At 42.0% G+C, this 16,163-nt stretch overlaps 2 protein-coding genes across 2 annotated transcripts in view; both read left to right on the forward strand.

Annotated features, from left to right (window-relative positions):
* The window catches only part of strn (striatin, calmodulin binding protein), a 46,628-nt gene extending 43,712 nt beyond the window's left edge, over positions 1-2,916 (forward strand). The window contains exons 16-18 of the mRNA XM_070855418.1: positions 554-655; positions 1,424-1,510; positions 2,488-2,916. Coding sequence (XP_070711519.1) covers positions 554-655; positions 1,424-1,510; positions 2,488-2,657 — 359 coding nt within the window. The 3' untranslated portion in view covers positions 2,658-2,916. The remainder of the gene's footprint in view (positions 1-553; positions 656-1,423; positions 1,511-2,487) is intronic.
* A 4,716-nt stretch (positions 2,917-7,632) lies between these two features.
* LOC139198573 (BTB/POZ domain-containing protein 3-like) lies at positions 7,633-13,319 on the forward strand. The gene is made up of 5 exons (XM_070827462.1): positions 7,633-7,722; positions 8,090-8,328; positions 11,189-11,279; positions 12,040-12,158; positions 12,287-13,319. Exons 2-5 carry the CDS (start codon positions 8,165-8,167, stop codon positions 13,317-13,319), a joined length of 1,407 nt encoding a protein of 468 aa, XP_070683563.1. The 5' UTR covers positions 7,633-7,722; positions 8,090-8,164.
* Positions 13,320-16,163: the final 2,844 nt, after the last annotated feature.

Genomic DNA, 16,163 nt, shown 5'->3' on the forward strand with positions numbered 1-16,163 from the left:
AAAAGTGCTTGTTTGCTGCCACAGCAGCAGAGCAGCAGCTCTAAAATCCCTGTTTTAGTGAATGTAGTCTGGTGTGTGTGCTGTTTGTGGTTAAACCAAAAGGATCTTCCAGGTCTCTCTCTGTAGGGATCCTTTCCATGATGCTGTCACACACTTAGAATAACACTCTGAGCCTGTCAGTGGATCAAACAAGCTCTTTTAGTGGACCTACTGTGATCAGGTGCAGTTGTCCCAAAGGATCACGTTGCAGCCATTGCAGCCCGTTTGGTGGCTGCTGGCTGAGGTGATCTACTGGACCAGTTCTAGCTGAGGTGATCTACTGGACCAGTTTTCACTACCTACCAGTCACTCACACACTGTACTAGCTGTACTTTATTCCCATGATGCAGAGTCGGTGTGTGTGTTTCGCTTAAAGTGCTTTGAGTCCTGATGGACTGAAGATAATTGGTGTTAAATTATTGTCCTTCTCACGTCTCCCTCCTCTCACACACACACACACACACACACACACACACACACACACACACACACACACACACACACACACACTCAGAGGCTCCCTGCAAGATCAACAAAGTGCTGAGTCATCCCACGCTGCCAATCACCATCACAGCTCAGGAGGACCGACACATCCAGTTCTTCGATAATAACACAGGTAAGACGTCGCTCAGCTGCTGCAGACGGAGGCGTCACATTTAAAGGAACACTTCACCAATTCCACACGTCAGATTCCTCGTACAAGGCAGCTGCAGGTCCTTACAAAGTCTCCTAAAGAGGTATTAAATAGTCTTAAAGCCTGAGATATTTATTCACTGAATGCTGTAACGTGGTCTAAAATCCACTCCAGGAACAAAACACCTCAACATGTCTGGTATAGTCGACTCCATTATCACTAAGGACACACACGTCATTATTCACAGTAATAAATGTATTTGATCAAAATGTTCTTAAACCACCGACTGTCATCGTTCTGTACTTTTGAACTGGCAGCATCTGAATTACACTAAATTACAGATTGGTAGTGCGTCAGGGGAGAAATAATCATCCCAGAGAATAATAATAATCATTATTATTATTATTATTATTGCAGCAGTAATCAAAGGAGACACATTGGGCTCATTTTCAGGTCCATTCTTGTATTTGTGCTCCTGTTGGAATCAGTTTTACACGCCACACACGTGTTTTTGGACATCACGTGTTCTACTGCAGCTTTAAACAACTGATTTTATCCCTCACGCTGTGGTGAACCAGCTGTGTTCGTGTCCCGATGTTGACGATTCAGTCCGTCGTGTCTGTTTTTTTAAATGTCAGGTGATGATGAGGAAGACAGACACTGGATAAAACTTCATGTTTTCTCTACATCAGACGAATGAAGCTGGAATGAAGAGTGCATTTTTTCTTCTAATTCTGTTTTGACCTGAAGGTAAACTGATCCACTCGATGGTCGCCCACCTGGACTCTGTCACGAGTCTCGCCGTGGATCCAAACGGACTGTACCTCATGTCTGGAAGTGAGTTCTGTTCCTACCTGCTGTCTGCTGGAGAACTTAGAAATAAAACCGAGGATATTTAAAGGAGAACTCTGGTACTTTTAAACCTGGGGACGATTTTTACATGTTTTGGTGTCTAAATTATTAGTTTAACCACAAACAGCTGTTATATCGCTGTCTTCAAACACACCAGACTCCATTGAGAAAAAGAGTAATTTTACCACACAGAGGACAGGAACTGCTGCTCTGCTGCTGCCTCCATCAGGTAGTTTCTTTATGTTATTGTGGGACTTTTGTGTTTTAAAGGATTTGTTAGGATCCCACTAAATATGTGTGTAACTCATGGAGGCAGCAGCAGAGCAGCAGCTCCTGTGTCCTGTTCTCTAAAATCCCTGTTTTAGTGAATGTAGTCTGGTGTGTGTGCTGTTTGTGGTTAAACCAAAAGGATCTTCCAGGTCTCTCTCTGTAGGGATCCTTTCCATGATGCTGTCACACACTTAGAATAACACTCTGAGCCTGTCAGTGGATCAAACAAGCTCTTCTAGTGGACCTACTGTGATCAGGTGCACTTGTCCCAAAGGATCACGTTGCAGCCATTCTACTGGACCAGTTCCAACACTTTTAGTACCTACCAGTCACTCACACACCAGGATGTGGACAGAGAGGACTCGGGTTTAAAAACACCAGAATCACCCTTTAAGTGACAGAAACAGAATTGTGATAATTTTGAATGGAGTCTGGTTGTTGTGGCGTTGCAGAAACGCTGAATGCATTTTATGGCAGCATGAATGAAAGTAAAATAAAATAAAATATAGCTAAATAAATAAAGGTGGTTCTGGCCACATATTTTGTTTATTTATACTCAAATAATCCAACAAGAACTGAACCAGGATTCATCAAGATCCAGAGTCAGACTCCATTCACTTTGTTTCACTTTGAGACCAATAGAGTTTCATCTCATTTCACAGCTTCCTCATTGTCTCTCTCTCTTCCTCCAGGTCACGACTGCTCCATCCGTCTGTGGAACATGGAGAGCAAGACGTGCATCCAGGAGTTCACCGCTCACCGTAAGAAGTTCGAGGAGTCCATCCACGACGTGGCGTTCCACCCCACCAAGTGCTACATCGGCAGCGCCGGGGCCGACGCGCTCGCCAAGGTCTTCGTATGACCTGAAACCTGAAACTGGACGGGCGGAGTCACAGAGAGGAGGCGGTGAGATGGAGGCGCTTCGTCTCCACCTCCGAGTCCGGATGAGGAAGCAGGAAGCTGAAGGTGACGGTGACCCCGGACTGCTCCTTTAACATCTGACAAATATTCCTCCCCCACCCACCATCCCTTGGACTTAGGCTGGCCCGGGTCCCGAAACAAACAAACCTCTGGATGAGACACGAATGAAACAGGAAGTGGCAAAAAAAAATAAAATAAAACCAGGAACTCTCGGTACATTTTACTAAAGCTGGAATCTTTTTCTTTAACAGACGAACTCTCTCCATCATCTCTAACCCCGAACACCCCCACAGGAAACACTCCCCCCCCCCGTCTGCTGCTGATGCGTTGAAACGTTGTTCATGAAAATGTGCCTTTTTTCTTCAGAGCATAAATTCTTTTAGGTATTGAGGGAAAGAAGACGCGGGGGGGGGGGGGGGGGGGGGGGGGGGGGGGCAGGGGGGCGACGAAACGAGCAAAGAAACAACCCAGTTTAAAGAGAAAAAGATCCGATTGTGCGTCGTGAGCGTGAAGAAAGAGACTCGATCCCCACGTTTCTGATCAGAAGATCGTAATTTCACCTCCAGGCGACGTTTTTACGTTTAAATTGATTTGATGTGATTTTCATTATTTCCTGTTCAGACAGAAAAACTAAAACATTTTGGTTAGTGGCTGCGGCCTGAAGAGGACCGAATCAGTCTGGTGTTAAGTTGCTTCAGAGTTTCATCCTGTGAACTCCCACGCAGAGGAGCTACGGGGGTCAAAGGTCACGTGACCCCGCGCTGGACTGGAGGCGGGGCTTGTGCTGGGCGGACAGTCGTGGTGACGGAGAGCTGAGCGTCGACATTTGGAGAGTTTCATTTCAAAATCGGGGTGAAATAGGGGCGGCTCCACTGGCTCCAAACAGGAAGTGTGATTGGATGGAAGTCAATGAGGAAATGAGGAGACTTCTCTCCTGATTTATCAGCTCAGTGAACAGTTTCTGCTCTCAGTCTCTAGTTTACAGTCTTCTTCAGTTCATTTAGTAAGTGATGGTCCATTTAGAGGAGGAAGGGGGGGCGGGGCTTTAGGGTGGGGCTACCTGCTCACTGACCAATCAGAGGTGGGCCATGCCTAAACTTAACCAATAAGATGCGGTAGAAAAAACTGGTGTCACTTCTGGCTCCAAAATCAAGATGGCGACTTTGAAAATGCCAAACTCTTGGCTTCAAAACGCGTAACGTCCACCTCCAACACGTCAGATCAGCCGTTAGAAATGTTAAAGAATATTTTGGAATAAACAAATAAGTATTTTTAATTGTTGTTTGGGCGTCACTGTGCTGCCGAAGCACACCGAGCTTTTAAAGTCCTCCACATTCACACCTGAGCACCAGAAGCTCACAAACACACCTTCTTCTGGAGCTCACCATCAGTTCCCCACAGCAGAGTGTGTGTTTGTACTCAGAACCCATCTGGTCACGTCGTATAAAGAGCGATACATGTTGTAAATGCAGGACTTTCACCCTCTGAGAGCAGCTGTCACACTTTAGACTTAATAACTTCAGTTTGATTTCATTATAATCAGTTTTCAGCTGCGGCTTGGTTAGGTTTAGGCACCGAAACTACCTGGTTATGTTTAGGAAAAGTTGATGGTTTGGGTTTGAATACACCAAATGCAACTAAACAGGGTACATTAAACACTAAATATCTTCTTTCCAGCATTTTCCAGGGTGTAAGCAGCCACACCGGCGGCTGAAAACAGCATTGCCTTTTTCTCTTTTTGCCATTTTGAAATGAAACCCTTCGGTGTGTTTGGTTTGCGGTGCCGTGTTGGTAGTGATAGCTGTAATATACTGTGCCGAGCCTCCGCCTGCTGCTGCTGTGTGACTTTCTGATAGCTGTAGACCGAACGAAGAGCTTCTGGAGGAGAAAGAAAACAAAGAAATATCTCGTATTTGAATTCCTTCTGATTCGGCAGGTTTGATCAACATTGTGACGACGACGACGAGGCTCGACGTGAAAACCTGCTGCTTTGTGTATTTAAGTATTTATTACTACTTTTAAACGCCAAATTAAAGCCAAAAGATTGAACCGAGATGAAGAGATGCTTCCTACTAAACCTGACACGGTTGTTGCTAATGCTAATTAGCTCGTTGTGTTGTAAAGTTCCCAATCTGCACACTAGCTGCCCTCCAGATTTGTACATGCTTTATACGCTGACTGCCTGAAAATATTGTATTTTGTCTAATTATTATTATTATTTGGAGCGATTACTAGTTTTTTAAACAACTCTTTGTGTTTGGTGACAGACTTGTACAATACAGGTAGATATTTTTTTTAAAGACGTTTTCTCTGTTTTACTTGAAAAGTGAAGTTTGTTCCTTTGGGGCTTCTGCTGGTGTCGTAAGAAGTGCATAAACATGACTTTACCTCTCAGCACTACATAACACTTTGTTTTTGCTTTTTACCAAATGATCATCTCAGACATGCAGCTGTGTTTGTGGGATGGAGGGAAACTTTTGGGGAATCTGTGTTGCTTTTAGCGTAAATTCAAACGGTGTAAAAAGGGTAAACAGATGTGTGTACAGTTTTTGAGTATTAAAGCAGATCTATTTATAAACCCGATGTAATTAAGGGACATTTTAACCGCAAAGTGAAAGTCAGCGAATCATTTATTGACTTCTACTTCTACGCTACTCGTGTGACGAGCGGCTGCAGCTTCCACTCAGCTCTCCTGTCAAACTACGTAGAATTAAACCATCGAAGGGGAGCAGGTATTTATAAACCTGAGCCCTAGTTTTTTCTTACATATTGTGATCTCAAAATGACTGGTAGGTAGTAAAAGTGTTGGAACTGGTCCAGTAGATCACCTCAGCCAGCAGCCACCAAACGGGCTGCAATGGTTGCAACGTGATCCTTTGGGACAACTGCACCTGATCACAGTAGGTCCACTAAAAGAGCTTGTTTGATCCACTGACAGGCTCAGTGTGTTATTCTAAGTGTGTGACAGCATCATGGAAAGGATCCCTACAGAGAGAGACCTGGAAGATCCTTTTGGTTTAACCACAAACAGCACACACACCAGACTACATTCACTAAAACAGGGATTTTAGAGAACAGGACACAGGAGCTGCTGCTCTGCTGCTGCCTCCATCAGTGATTCCACTGATGGAGGCAGCAGCAGAATCAGATTCAACACAATATTTGTGTGACACACAATAACACTAACTAACTGATGGAGGCAGCAGTAGAAAAACAACTCGCATGTCCTGTTCTCTAAAATCCCTGTTTTAGTGAATGTAGTCTGGTGTGTGTGCTGTTTGTGGTTAAACCAAAAGGATCTTCCAGGTCTCTCTCTGTAGGGATCCTTTCCATGATGCTGTCACACACTTAGAATAACACTCTGAGCCTGTCAGTGGATCAAACAAGCTCTTTTAGTGGACCTACTGTGATCAGGTGCCCAGATTTAGAAATAAGTGACAAAACCAAATTGGTGATGATTTTGAATGGAGTCTGGTCGTTAATCTTAAATCTTACAACACCTCTGTTATCATAAAGGACATTTTGTGGCAGCATAAATTAAATAAACCATAAAAACACCAGACTCTGTTCACATCCCTCTACTGTGTTTCACTTTGAGATCAACAGAGTTTGTTGGCCAATAACTGCAGCTCATTTTACATTCTGATTATGAACCTGTTGACCATAGAGCGCCTCAGTATCCAAATGTTGGACTCGCACTACATCAGCAGCAGCACTAACCAGTAGTGATTCAGTCGGCAGCTGAACTCTGAACTCAGTCGGACTGTTTTGTCGTCTTCAGTTGCCAAAAGCAGAACTGAAACCTGAATAAAAGCCGCCGTCGGGTCCAGTCTGCCTGTAAGTTATTGTTGTTCTTTACTGTGCACAGTGAAACTATTAAAGAGAGACTCTAGACGCTAACTCGGCTGTACATAAAGTACATAAAGTACATACAGATGTTGATTTATTTCTTCATTGTTGGTGTTTTTGGGTTTTGTTTTTTTTTCCAAAATGGGAGAGTGACAGATTTATCAGTAACAACAATAAAGGATCATGTTGAACATCACGTGTTCGTTTATTCTGAGGTCGACACGGATGCTTCTTTGTTTTCAGCATCACACATTATCTTCTATATTATATAAAACACGCTTCAATCATGAAATACATGTGTAAATATAACATAAGGACAAAAAGAGATCATTCAACAAACGATAGTTATTAACGCTAAAATAAATGGTCTAAACTCAGGTAGCTTGACTCACTGAATTTTTAAATTTAGGCTTAAATTCAGTGAGGGAAAGATTATATTTCACTTTGATTATTGATCTCCAGAGGGGAGATGTGGTGTTTGCAGCAGAAATCATTTCAGATAAATTGAAAAAAGCAAAACAAATAATAATAATAATAATAATAATAACATGCTGAAATAAACGTCCTTATTTGTCACAGTGGGAACTTTTCTCTTCTTTTACTGTGAAAGTTTCTACAATTTAATTCAATTAAATGTCACTTTATTCTAATAAAATTCTAATCAGCTCCCATTTGCTGTTAAAGATTTTAACTTTAGTTCAACTCACCTTTATAGAGGTGCGCTGAAAGCGTTTTCTTCTCTTTTTTTTTCAAAACAGGTGAAAAATAGCAGAAGCAACATGTTTATCAGTGTTCACGTACCCTTATGAAGTTATTTGGCCTGGAGGATCTCTAACAGAAAATAAATAAATATAAAACATGAAAAATGAAATAAAACAGGACAGAAATTACATTTGTGATGAAGCACAAAGACATTTTATGGAAATATAACTCATAAAAGTAGAAACAGTGAGTTTAAACTAACAGCAGGGTGTAATGCGGCCTTCGGCCTGCGGGGGGCAGCAGGGCGCCGCTAGTGAGCTGATTCTGCTGCAAACATTAGCAGAAGAAGCTAACCAGCTAGCTAGCTAGTGTAAACAAAGCTGAGCCGCCAGTCTGACAAACAACCAACAAACTGGTGACCAGATGTGATCATCGGTGCCTCTGGCGGCACTGAAGTGAGTGGAAACTGAGATATTCACCAAATATCGGACCGACAGCGGTGGAATTAACTCGGAAAATGACCTCATAGTTAGTCAGCTAACTAACTAGCATACAGATGCTAAATCTAACAGTTAAAATAAAGCTCCGGGGTTCCGACATTCAGTTAACAGTTAACTTTTTATTTCAGGCCGCAGTGTTTTACTGAATATGAGCCCACTGCTGCGGGGTTTTAGCCCTGCAGTCACTCTCCTGTGGAGGACTTTGGCGGTGTGCTAGCTTGGCTAACGCCGAGTTAGCTCAACGAGCTTAAAATGGTCAGATTTTTGAATGGGGTTTGGTTGGTGTTTTCTGTGTCTCATTATGAGGTGACTCTCTCGGCAGCGCTCCGCGAGCAGCAGCAGCAGTTCGGCCCCGGTTCTGCCATGACCCGGCCTGCAGTCTGACTGGACCCTGATAATGGCTGCAGAGCTGTTTCCCACTAAGAAGCTGGTCCCCTCCGCCTCAGCGAGCAGCACCACCTCCACCTCCATCCAGCAGTACCAGCAGAACCGGACCAACAACAACACCACCACCAGCAGCTGCTGCAACTGGCAGGGTCTGTACCCGACCATCCGAGAGAGGTCAGTCTGATCCCACACACACCCCCACACACCCCCCCACACACACACACACACACACCCCACACACACACACACCCCCACACACCCCAAACACCCCCCCCACACACCCCCACACACCCCACACACACACCCCACACACACACCCCCACACACACACCCCATACACCCCCCCACCTTGGTGGTCAGTGTGCTCCTCCTGCCCCCATCAGCCTACACGTCAGCAGGTTCTGCTTCAGCTAGCTGAAGTGTCCCAGCAGTACAGGTAGTACTCTGTACTCACAGGTAGTACTCGGTGCTCACAGGTAGTACTCGGTGCTCACAGGTAGTACTCAGTATTTTCACAGTATTACAGAACCAATCAGTAGCTTCCTGTTTTGGACTTCCTGTCACCTTGACATGACTTCAAATACTACTACTGCAGTATAATACTACTGCAGTATGATACTACTACAGTATAATAATACTACAGTATAATAATACTACAGTATAATACTACAGTATAATAATACTACAGTATGATACTACTACAGTATGATAATACTACAGTATAATACTACTGCAGTATGATACTACTACAGTATAATAATACTACAGTATAATACTACAGTATAATAATACTACAGTATGATACTACTACAGTATGATAATACTACAGTATAATACTACTGCAGTATGATACTACTACAGTATAATACTACAGTATAATAATACTACAGTATGATACTACTACAGTATAATAATACTACAGTATAATACTACAGTATAATACTACTACAGTATGATAATACTACAGTATGATACTACTACAGTATAATACTACAGTATAATACTACAGTATAATAATACTACAGTATAATACTACAGTATAATACTACTACAGTATAATAATACTACAGTATAATACTACAGTATAATACTACTACAGTATGATAATACTACAGTATGATACTACTACAGTATAATACTACTACAGTATAATACTACAGTATAATACTACAGTATAATAATACTACAGTATAATACTACAGTATGATACTACTACAGTATGATACTACTACAGTATAATACTACAGTATAATAATACTACAGTATGATACTACAGTATAATACTACTACAGTATAATAATACTACAGTATGATACTACAGTATAATACTACTACAGTATAATACTACTACAGTATAATACTACAGTATAATAATACTACAGTATGATACTACTACAGTATAATAATACTACAGTATAATAATACTACAGTATGATACTACAGTATAATACTACTACAGTATAATAATACTACAGTATAATACTACAGTATAATACTACTACAGTATGATAATACTACAGTATAATAATACTACAGTATGATACTACAGTATAATACTACTACAGTATAATAATACTACAGTATAATACTACAGTATAATACTACTACAGTATGATACTACTACAGTATAATACTACAGTATAATACTACTACAGTATAATACTACAGTATAATAATACTACAGTATGATACTACAGTATAATACTACTACAGTATAATAATACTACAGTATAATACTACAGTATAATACTACTACAGTATGATACTACTACAGTATAATACTACTGCAGTATGATACTACTACAGTATAATACTACAGTATAATAATACTACAGTATGATACTACTACAGTATAATAATACTACAGTATAATAATACTACAGTATAATACTACAGTATAATAATACTACAGTATGATAATACTACAGTATGATACTACTACAGTATAATAATACTACAGTATGATACTACAGTATAATACTACTACAGTATAATAATACTACAGTATAATACTACAGTATAATACTACTACAGTATGATAATACTACAGTATAATACTACTACAGTATAATAATACTACAGTATAATACTACAGTATAATACTACTACAGTATAATAATACTACAGTATAATACTACAGTATAATACTACTACAGTATGATAATACTACAGTATGATACTACTACAGTATAATACTACTACAGTATAATACTACAGTATAATACTACAGTATAATAATACTACAGTATAATAATACTACAGTATAATACTACAGTATGATACTACTACAGTATGATACTACTACAGTATAATACTACAGTATAATAATACTACAGTATGATACTACAGTATAATACTACTACAGTATAATAATACTACAGTATAATAATACTACAGTATGATACTACAGTATAATACTACTACAGTATAATAATACTACAGTATAATACTACTACAGTATAATACTACAGTATAATAATACTACAGTATGATACTACTACAGTATAATAATACTACAGTATAATAATACTACAGTATGATACTACAGTATAATACTACTACAGTATAATAATACTACAGTATAATACTACAGTATAATACTACTACAGTATGATAATACTACAGTATAATAATACTACAGTATGATACTACAGTATAATACTACTACAGTATAATAATACTACAGTATAATACTACAGTATAATACTACTACAGTATGATACTACTACAGTATAATACTACAGTATAATACTACTACAGTATAATACTACAGTATAATAATACTACAGTATGATACTACAGTATAATACTACTACAGTATAATACTACTACAGTATAATAATACTACAGTATAATACTACAGTATAATACTACTACAGTATAATACTACTACAGTATAATAATACTACAGTATAATAATACTACAGTATAATACTACAGTATAATAATACTACAGTATAGTATTACTGTACTACAGTTTGGTTTTCTTTGTTTCCTTCTTGAACTAAATGTCGTTGATTCTGTTTCCTCGCAGGAATTCAGTCATGTTCAACAATGAGATGATGGCAGATGTTCACTTTGTGGTCGGGCCGCCTGGAGGGACGCAGCGAGTACCAGGACATAAGGTACACACACACACACACACACACACACACACACACACACACACACACACACACACACACACACACACACACACAGACAGTTTTGCAAAATACAAAATAAATGTATTAACTACAAATCGTCTGTTAGCGTGACAGACACATAGAAAGTGAACAAGCCAGAATCAAACTGGGAACTTTAGCCAATAGAGCTAACAGAGCTAATAATGCTAAAAGAGCTAACAGAGCTAATAATGCTAAAAGAGCTAACAGAGCTAATAATGCTAAAAGAGCTAACAGAGCTAATAATGCTAATAGTGCTAACAGAGCTAATAATGCTAAAAGAGCTAACAGAGCTAATAATGCTAATAGTGCTAACAGAGCTAATAATGCTAAAAGAGCTAACAGAGCTAATAGTGTTATTAGAGCTAACAGACGCTAAAACAGCTAACAGTGCTAACGTGGAGCTTATAGTGCAATCGGAGCTAACAGTGCTAACAAAGAGCTAACAGAGCTACTGGAAGTTAGCGGCTCAACCGTGAACCATTTACCCACCGGCCAACCTGGGGGTGATTCCTTTTGAGTCAACAGAGGCTGAAGACACAAGAACAGAGTGAAAAGCTGCTGTGGATGTTCAAGGATTAGTTTGTCCCTTCGTATGAATAAATAAATAAATGAATAAGGTCCGTCAGAGATCAGACACAAATGTGTGTATTTTACAACTAGTCCACATCAGAAAGGTCTCGTCTCTCACGGCGTCCGTGTTGTTGCTCTGTCCCGTCAGTACGTCCTGGCTGTTGGCAGCTCGGTGTTCCACGCCATGTTTTACGGAGAACTGGCCGAGGATCAGGACGAGATCCGGATCCCTGACGTGGAGCCTCCCTCGTTCCTCGCCATGTTGAAGTATGTCGGCCTCTGATGGGACTGTGACACACACACACACACACACACACACACACACACACACACACAGTCATCAACACGCTTCTTAATAAGACAAACACCAAGACAAAGTGTCTCCACCTCCACAGGTATATCTACTGTGATGAGATCGACCTGTGCGCTGACACGGTGCTCGCCACCCTCTACGCCGCCAAAAAGTACATCGTGCCTCACCTGGCCCGGGCCTGCGTCAACTTCCTGGAGACGAGCCTGAGCGCCAAGAACGCCTGCGTGCTGCTGTCTCAGAGCTGCCTGTTCGAGGAGCCCGACCTGACGCAGCGCTGCTGGGAGGTGATCGACGCTCAGGCCGAGCTCGCTCTGCGCTCCGAAGGCTTCTGCGACATCGACTCCCAGACGCTGGAGAGCATCCTGCGGCGAGAGACGCTCAACGCCAAAGAGATGGTGGTGTTCGAGGCGGCGCTGAGCTGGGCCGAGGCCGAGTGTCAGCGGCAAGACCTGGCGCCGACGATCGAGAACAAGCGCCTGGTGCTGGGGAAGGCCATCTACTTAATCCGCGTCCCCACCATGGCGCTGGAGGACTTCGCCAACGGAGCGGCGCAGTCCGGTGTGCTCACGCTCAACGAGACCAACGACATCTTCCTGTGGTACACCGCCGCCAACAAGCCAGAGCTCTTGTTCTGCACCAAACCCCGCAAAGGCCTGGCGCCGCAGCGGTGCCACCGCTTCCAGTCCTGCGCCTACAGGAGCAACCAGTGGCGATACCGAGGCCGCTGCGACAGCATCCAGTTCGCCGTGGACAAACGCGTCTTCATCGCCGGCTTCGGCCTGTACGGCTCCAGCTGCGGTTCGGCCGAGTACAGCGCCAAGATCGAGCTGAAGCGCCAGGGCGTGCCGATGGGCCAGAGGATCATCAAGTACTTCTCGGACGGCTCCAGCAGCACCTTCCCCGTGTGGTTCGACTACCCCGTGCAGATCGAGCCCGACACCTTCTACACCGCCAGCGTGGTGCTGGACGGCAACGAGCTCAGCTACTTCGGCCAGGAGGGCATGACAGAGGTGCAGTGTGGGAAAGTGACCTTCCAGTTCCAGTGTTCCTCGGACAGCACCAACGGCACCGGAGTGCAGGGGGGCCAGATCCCCGAGCTGATCTTCTACGCCTGAGCCGGGCGGGAGGGAGGGCTGTAACTTGGAACGTGTGGAGACGAGTTCTCAGGAAGCTGTAAGAGGAGGGACGGACTCCTGAATTTACCGCCGAGACGCAATGGCGGTCGGATCGGACCATGAAGGCGGGACCGCGGGAGGCCGAGTCCTCGCGGTCCCTCACACCTCTGTTGTTGTTTTGTTTCCCAGCAGCTGTCGTTCAGTCGTGGTCGTCGCTGTTTCAGTTTCTGTTGGTTTAAGTTAAAGCAGGAATTATACCTCAATCAACATAAACGTCTCTGTTGATAATTAGAATAAAATACAGTAACTGTATTTTAAATTGGATAAAACACTACAGACATGCTTCTTTGGATTTTAGAGTCATATAAATGTCCTGTGTTTCCATCCGACAGTCCTGAGCACTGATCTGAGACACATCTGACAGAGCTACAGATGGTAAAGGGAGAGTTACCATGTCGTCACCGGTAACAGCTTTAAGTCTTTGGATGGTGTTTGTGCTTGTCGAGGAGCCGACACACAGACCTCCCAAATCTGACCAGCGGGTTGTGCATCTCTGTGTGTCAAGCAAGCTGATTGGTTGATCCAGTTTCCTGTTCCATTAAATGATAACTCTGGTATTTATAAACCTGCTCCCTAGTTGTACATATTATGGGTTCGAAGTGACTACAAAGTGTTGGAATTGGCCCCATAGATCACCTCAGCCTGCAGCGGGGAAACAGGCTGCAATTTAATCCTTTGGGACAACTGCACCTGATCAAAGTAGGTCCACTAAACCAGACTACATTCACAAAAACAGCGATTTTAGCTCACAGAACACAGGAGGTGCTGGTCTGCTGCTGCATCCATCAGTTAGTTTGTTTGTGTTTTTGTTTTACTTTTAGTGTTTTAAAGAGTTGGTGTGAATCCAACACAGCGTTTCTGTCACACACAATAACACAAACACACTGACTGATGGAGGCAGCAGCAGAGCAGCAGCTCCTGTGTCCTGTTCTCTAAAATCCCTGTTTTAGTGACTGTAGTCTGGTGTGTGTGCTGTTTGTGGTTAAACCAAAAGGATCTTCCAGGTCTCTCTCTGTAGGGATCCTTTCCATGATGCTGTCACACACTTAGAATAACACTCTGAGCCTGTCAGTGGATCAAACAAGCTCTTTTAGTGGACCTACTGTGATCAGGTGCAGTTGTCCCAAAGGATCACGTTGCAGCCATTGCAGCCCGTTTGGTGGCTGCTGGCTGAGGTGATCTACTGGTGATCTACTGGACCAGTTCCAACACTTTTACTACCTACCAGTCACTCACACACCAGGATGTGGACAGAGAGGACCCAGGTTTAAAAATACAGCACTGCTCCTTTACAGCCAAGCGAATGTCTCTGAATAAAACCTGTGTAATTTTCATTCAGTTTCACTGTTGATTAATTTGATCTTTTATTTTAAGAATCATTTAAATCCCAACGGATTGATGATTTATGATTTCATTGATTAATCGACTTATCATTTGAACACTAAGTACAAAAGTGACACATTTTGAGTGAAAGATATTAAAATGCACTCCTAAAAGCTTTTAATGTACAAACAAATACAATAAGTCAAACACTCCTCCACAATAAGAGTTTTGAGACGACCACAGAAGCAGTCAAGCAGTAAAAAGCTCCTTCGGCTGAATTTCTCCTCTTAGGACGTTCACACTTTTAATTTGAAAAGATTGAAAACGTTCCTGCTGTCGATGAAGGACTTTAAAAATCCTAATGAAGCTCTACTTTTGTTTTGAACCCGTGCAGGTGTTGACCGCTGGTGGTTTTGGTATTTAAAGCAGAGTAATAATATGTTTTATATTTGTAATTTGATCAGACTCCTGTGTGTCACTGCGGGTTTTGTACACTACTTCAGACAGACTCTTGACCTTCCTCTGGTGCTCTGGTTTAACTAAACCTGTAGACCCTTTTTTTTGTGTATTTAACAGAACAGTGTTCCTCAGACATCGCTCACACAGCTTTTATTTTGAAAAACACGACATCATGTTTGTACCTGATTTAAGTCTCAGTAATGTTGCAGTCGTGTAAATATTTCCGTGATTGTGTCCTGACGCACTTCTTCATCTACTCTCTCTGAGAGCGGATGAAAAAAACAGTTTTATATGATTCTATATTGAAGAAACATATTTTTGGATGTCTTTGTTTCCTGTTATCTGATTCCAACCAGAATGTGCAGTGAGTCAGTGGCCTTATGAATGTGTTGTGGTGACAAATTTGGAAATAAAAGCTTCAGTTAATCCTGAATTGTTGCTTATATTTTCTGTACATAATTGTTAAAGGAGAACTCTGGGCCCTGTTACATTATTTTGGTTTCAAAATGACGAGCAGGAACAAAAAGTTTTAGAATTTGACCTGTAGATCGCCTCTTAAAGTGCTGTTTGATCCACTGACAGGCTCAGAGTGTTATTCTAAGTGTGTGACAGCATCATGGAAAGGATCCCTACAGAGAGAGACCTGGAAGATCCTTTTGGTTTAACCACAAACAGCACACACACCAGACTACATTCACTAAAACAGGGATTTTAGAGAACAGGACACAGGAGCTGCTGCCTCCACCAGGCAGTTTGTTTGTGTTACTATGTGACCTCTGTGTTTTTATAGTTTAGTCTGGATCCAACACAATATTTGTGTAACACACAATAACAGAAACGAACTAACTGATCAGGTCAGCAGCTCCTGTGTTCTGTGAGCTAAAATGACTGTATTTGTGAATGGAGTCTGGTGTGTTTGCAGTACGTTCACTTTTGGTTCTTTTAGTATATTTAAGTACACTTGTACATGCATAAACGACGTGTTACCAGAAGTTTAGAAAT

This window comes from Pempheris klunzingeri, chromosome 3, assembly GCF_042242105.1.
Source record: "Pempheris klunzingeri isolate RE-2024b chromosome 3, fPemKlu1.hap1, whole genome shotgun sequence".
Classification (NCBI taxonomy): Eukaryota; Metazoa; Chordata; class Actinopteri; order Acropomatiformes; family Pempheridae; genus Pempheris; species Pempheris klunzingeri.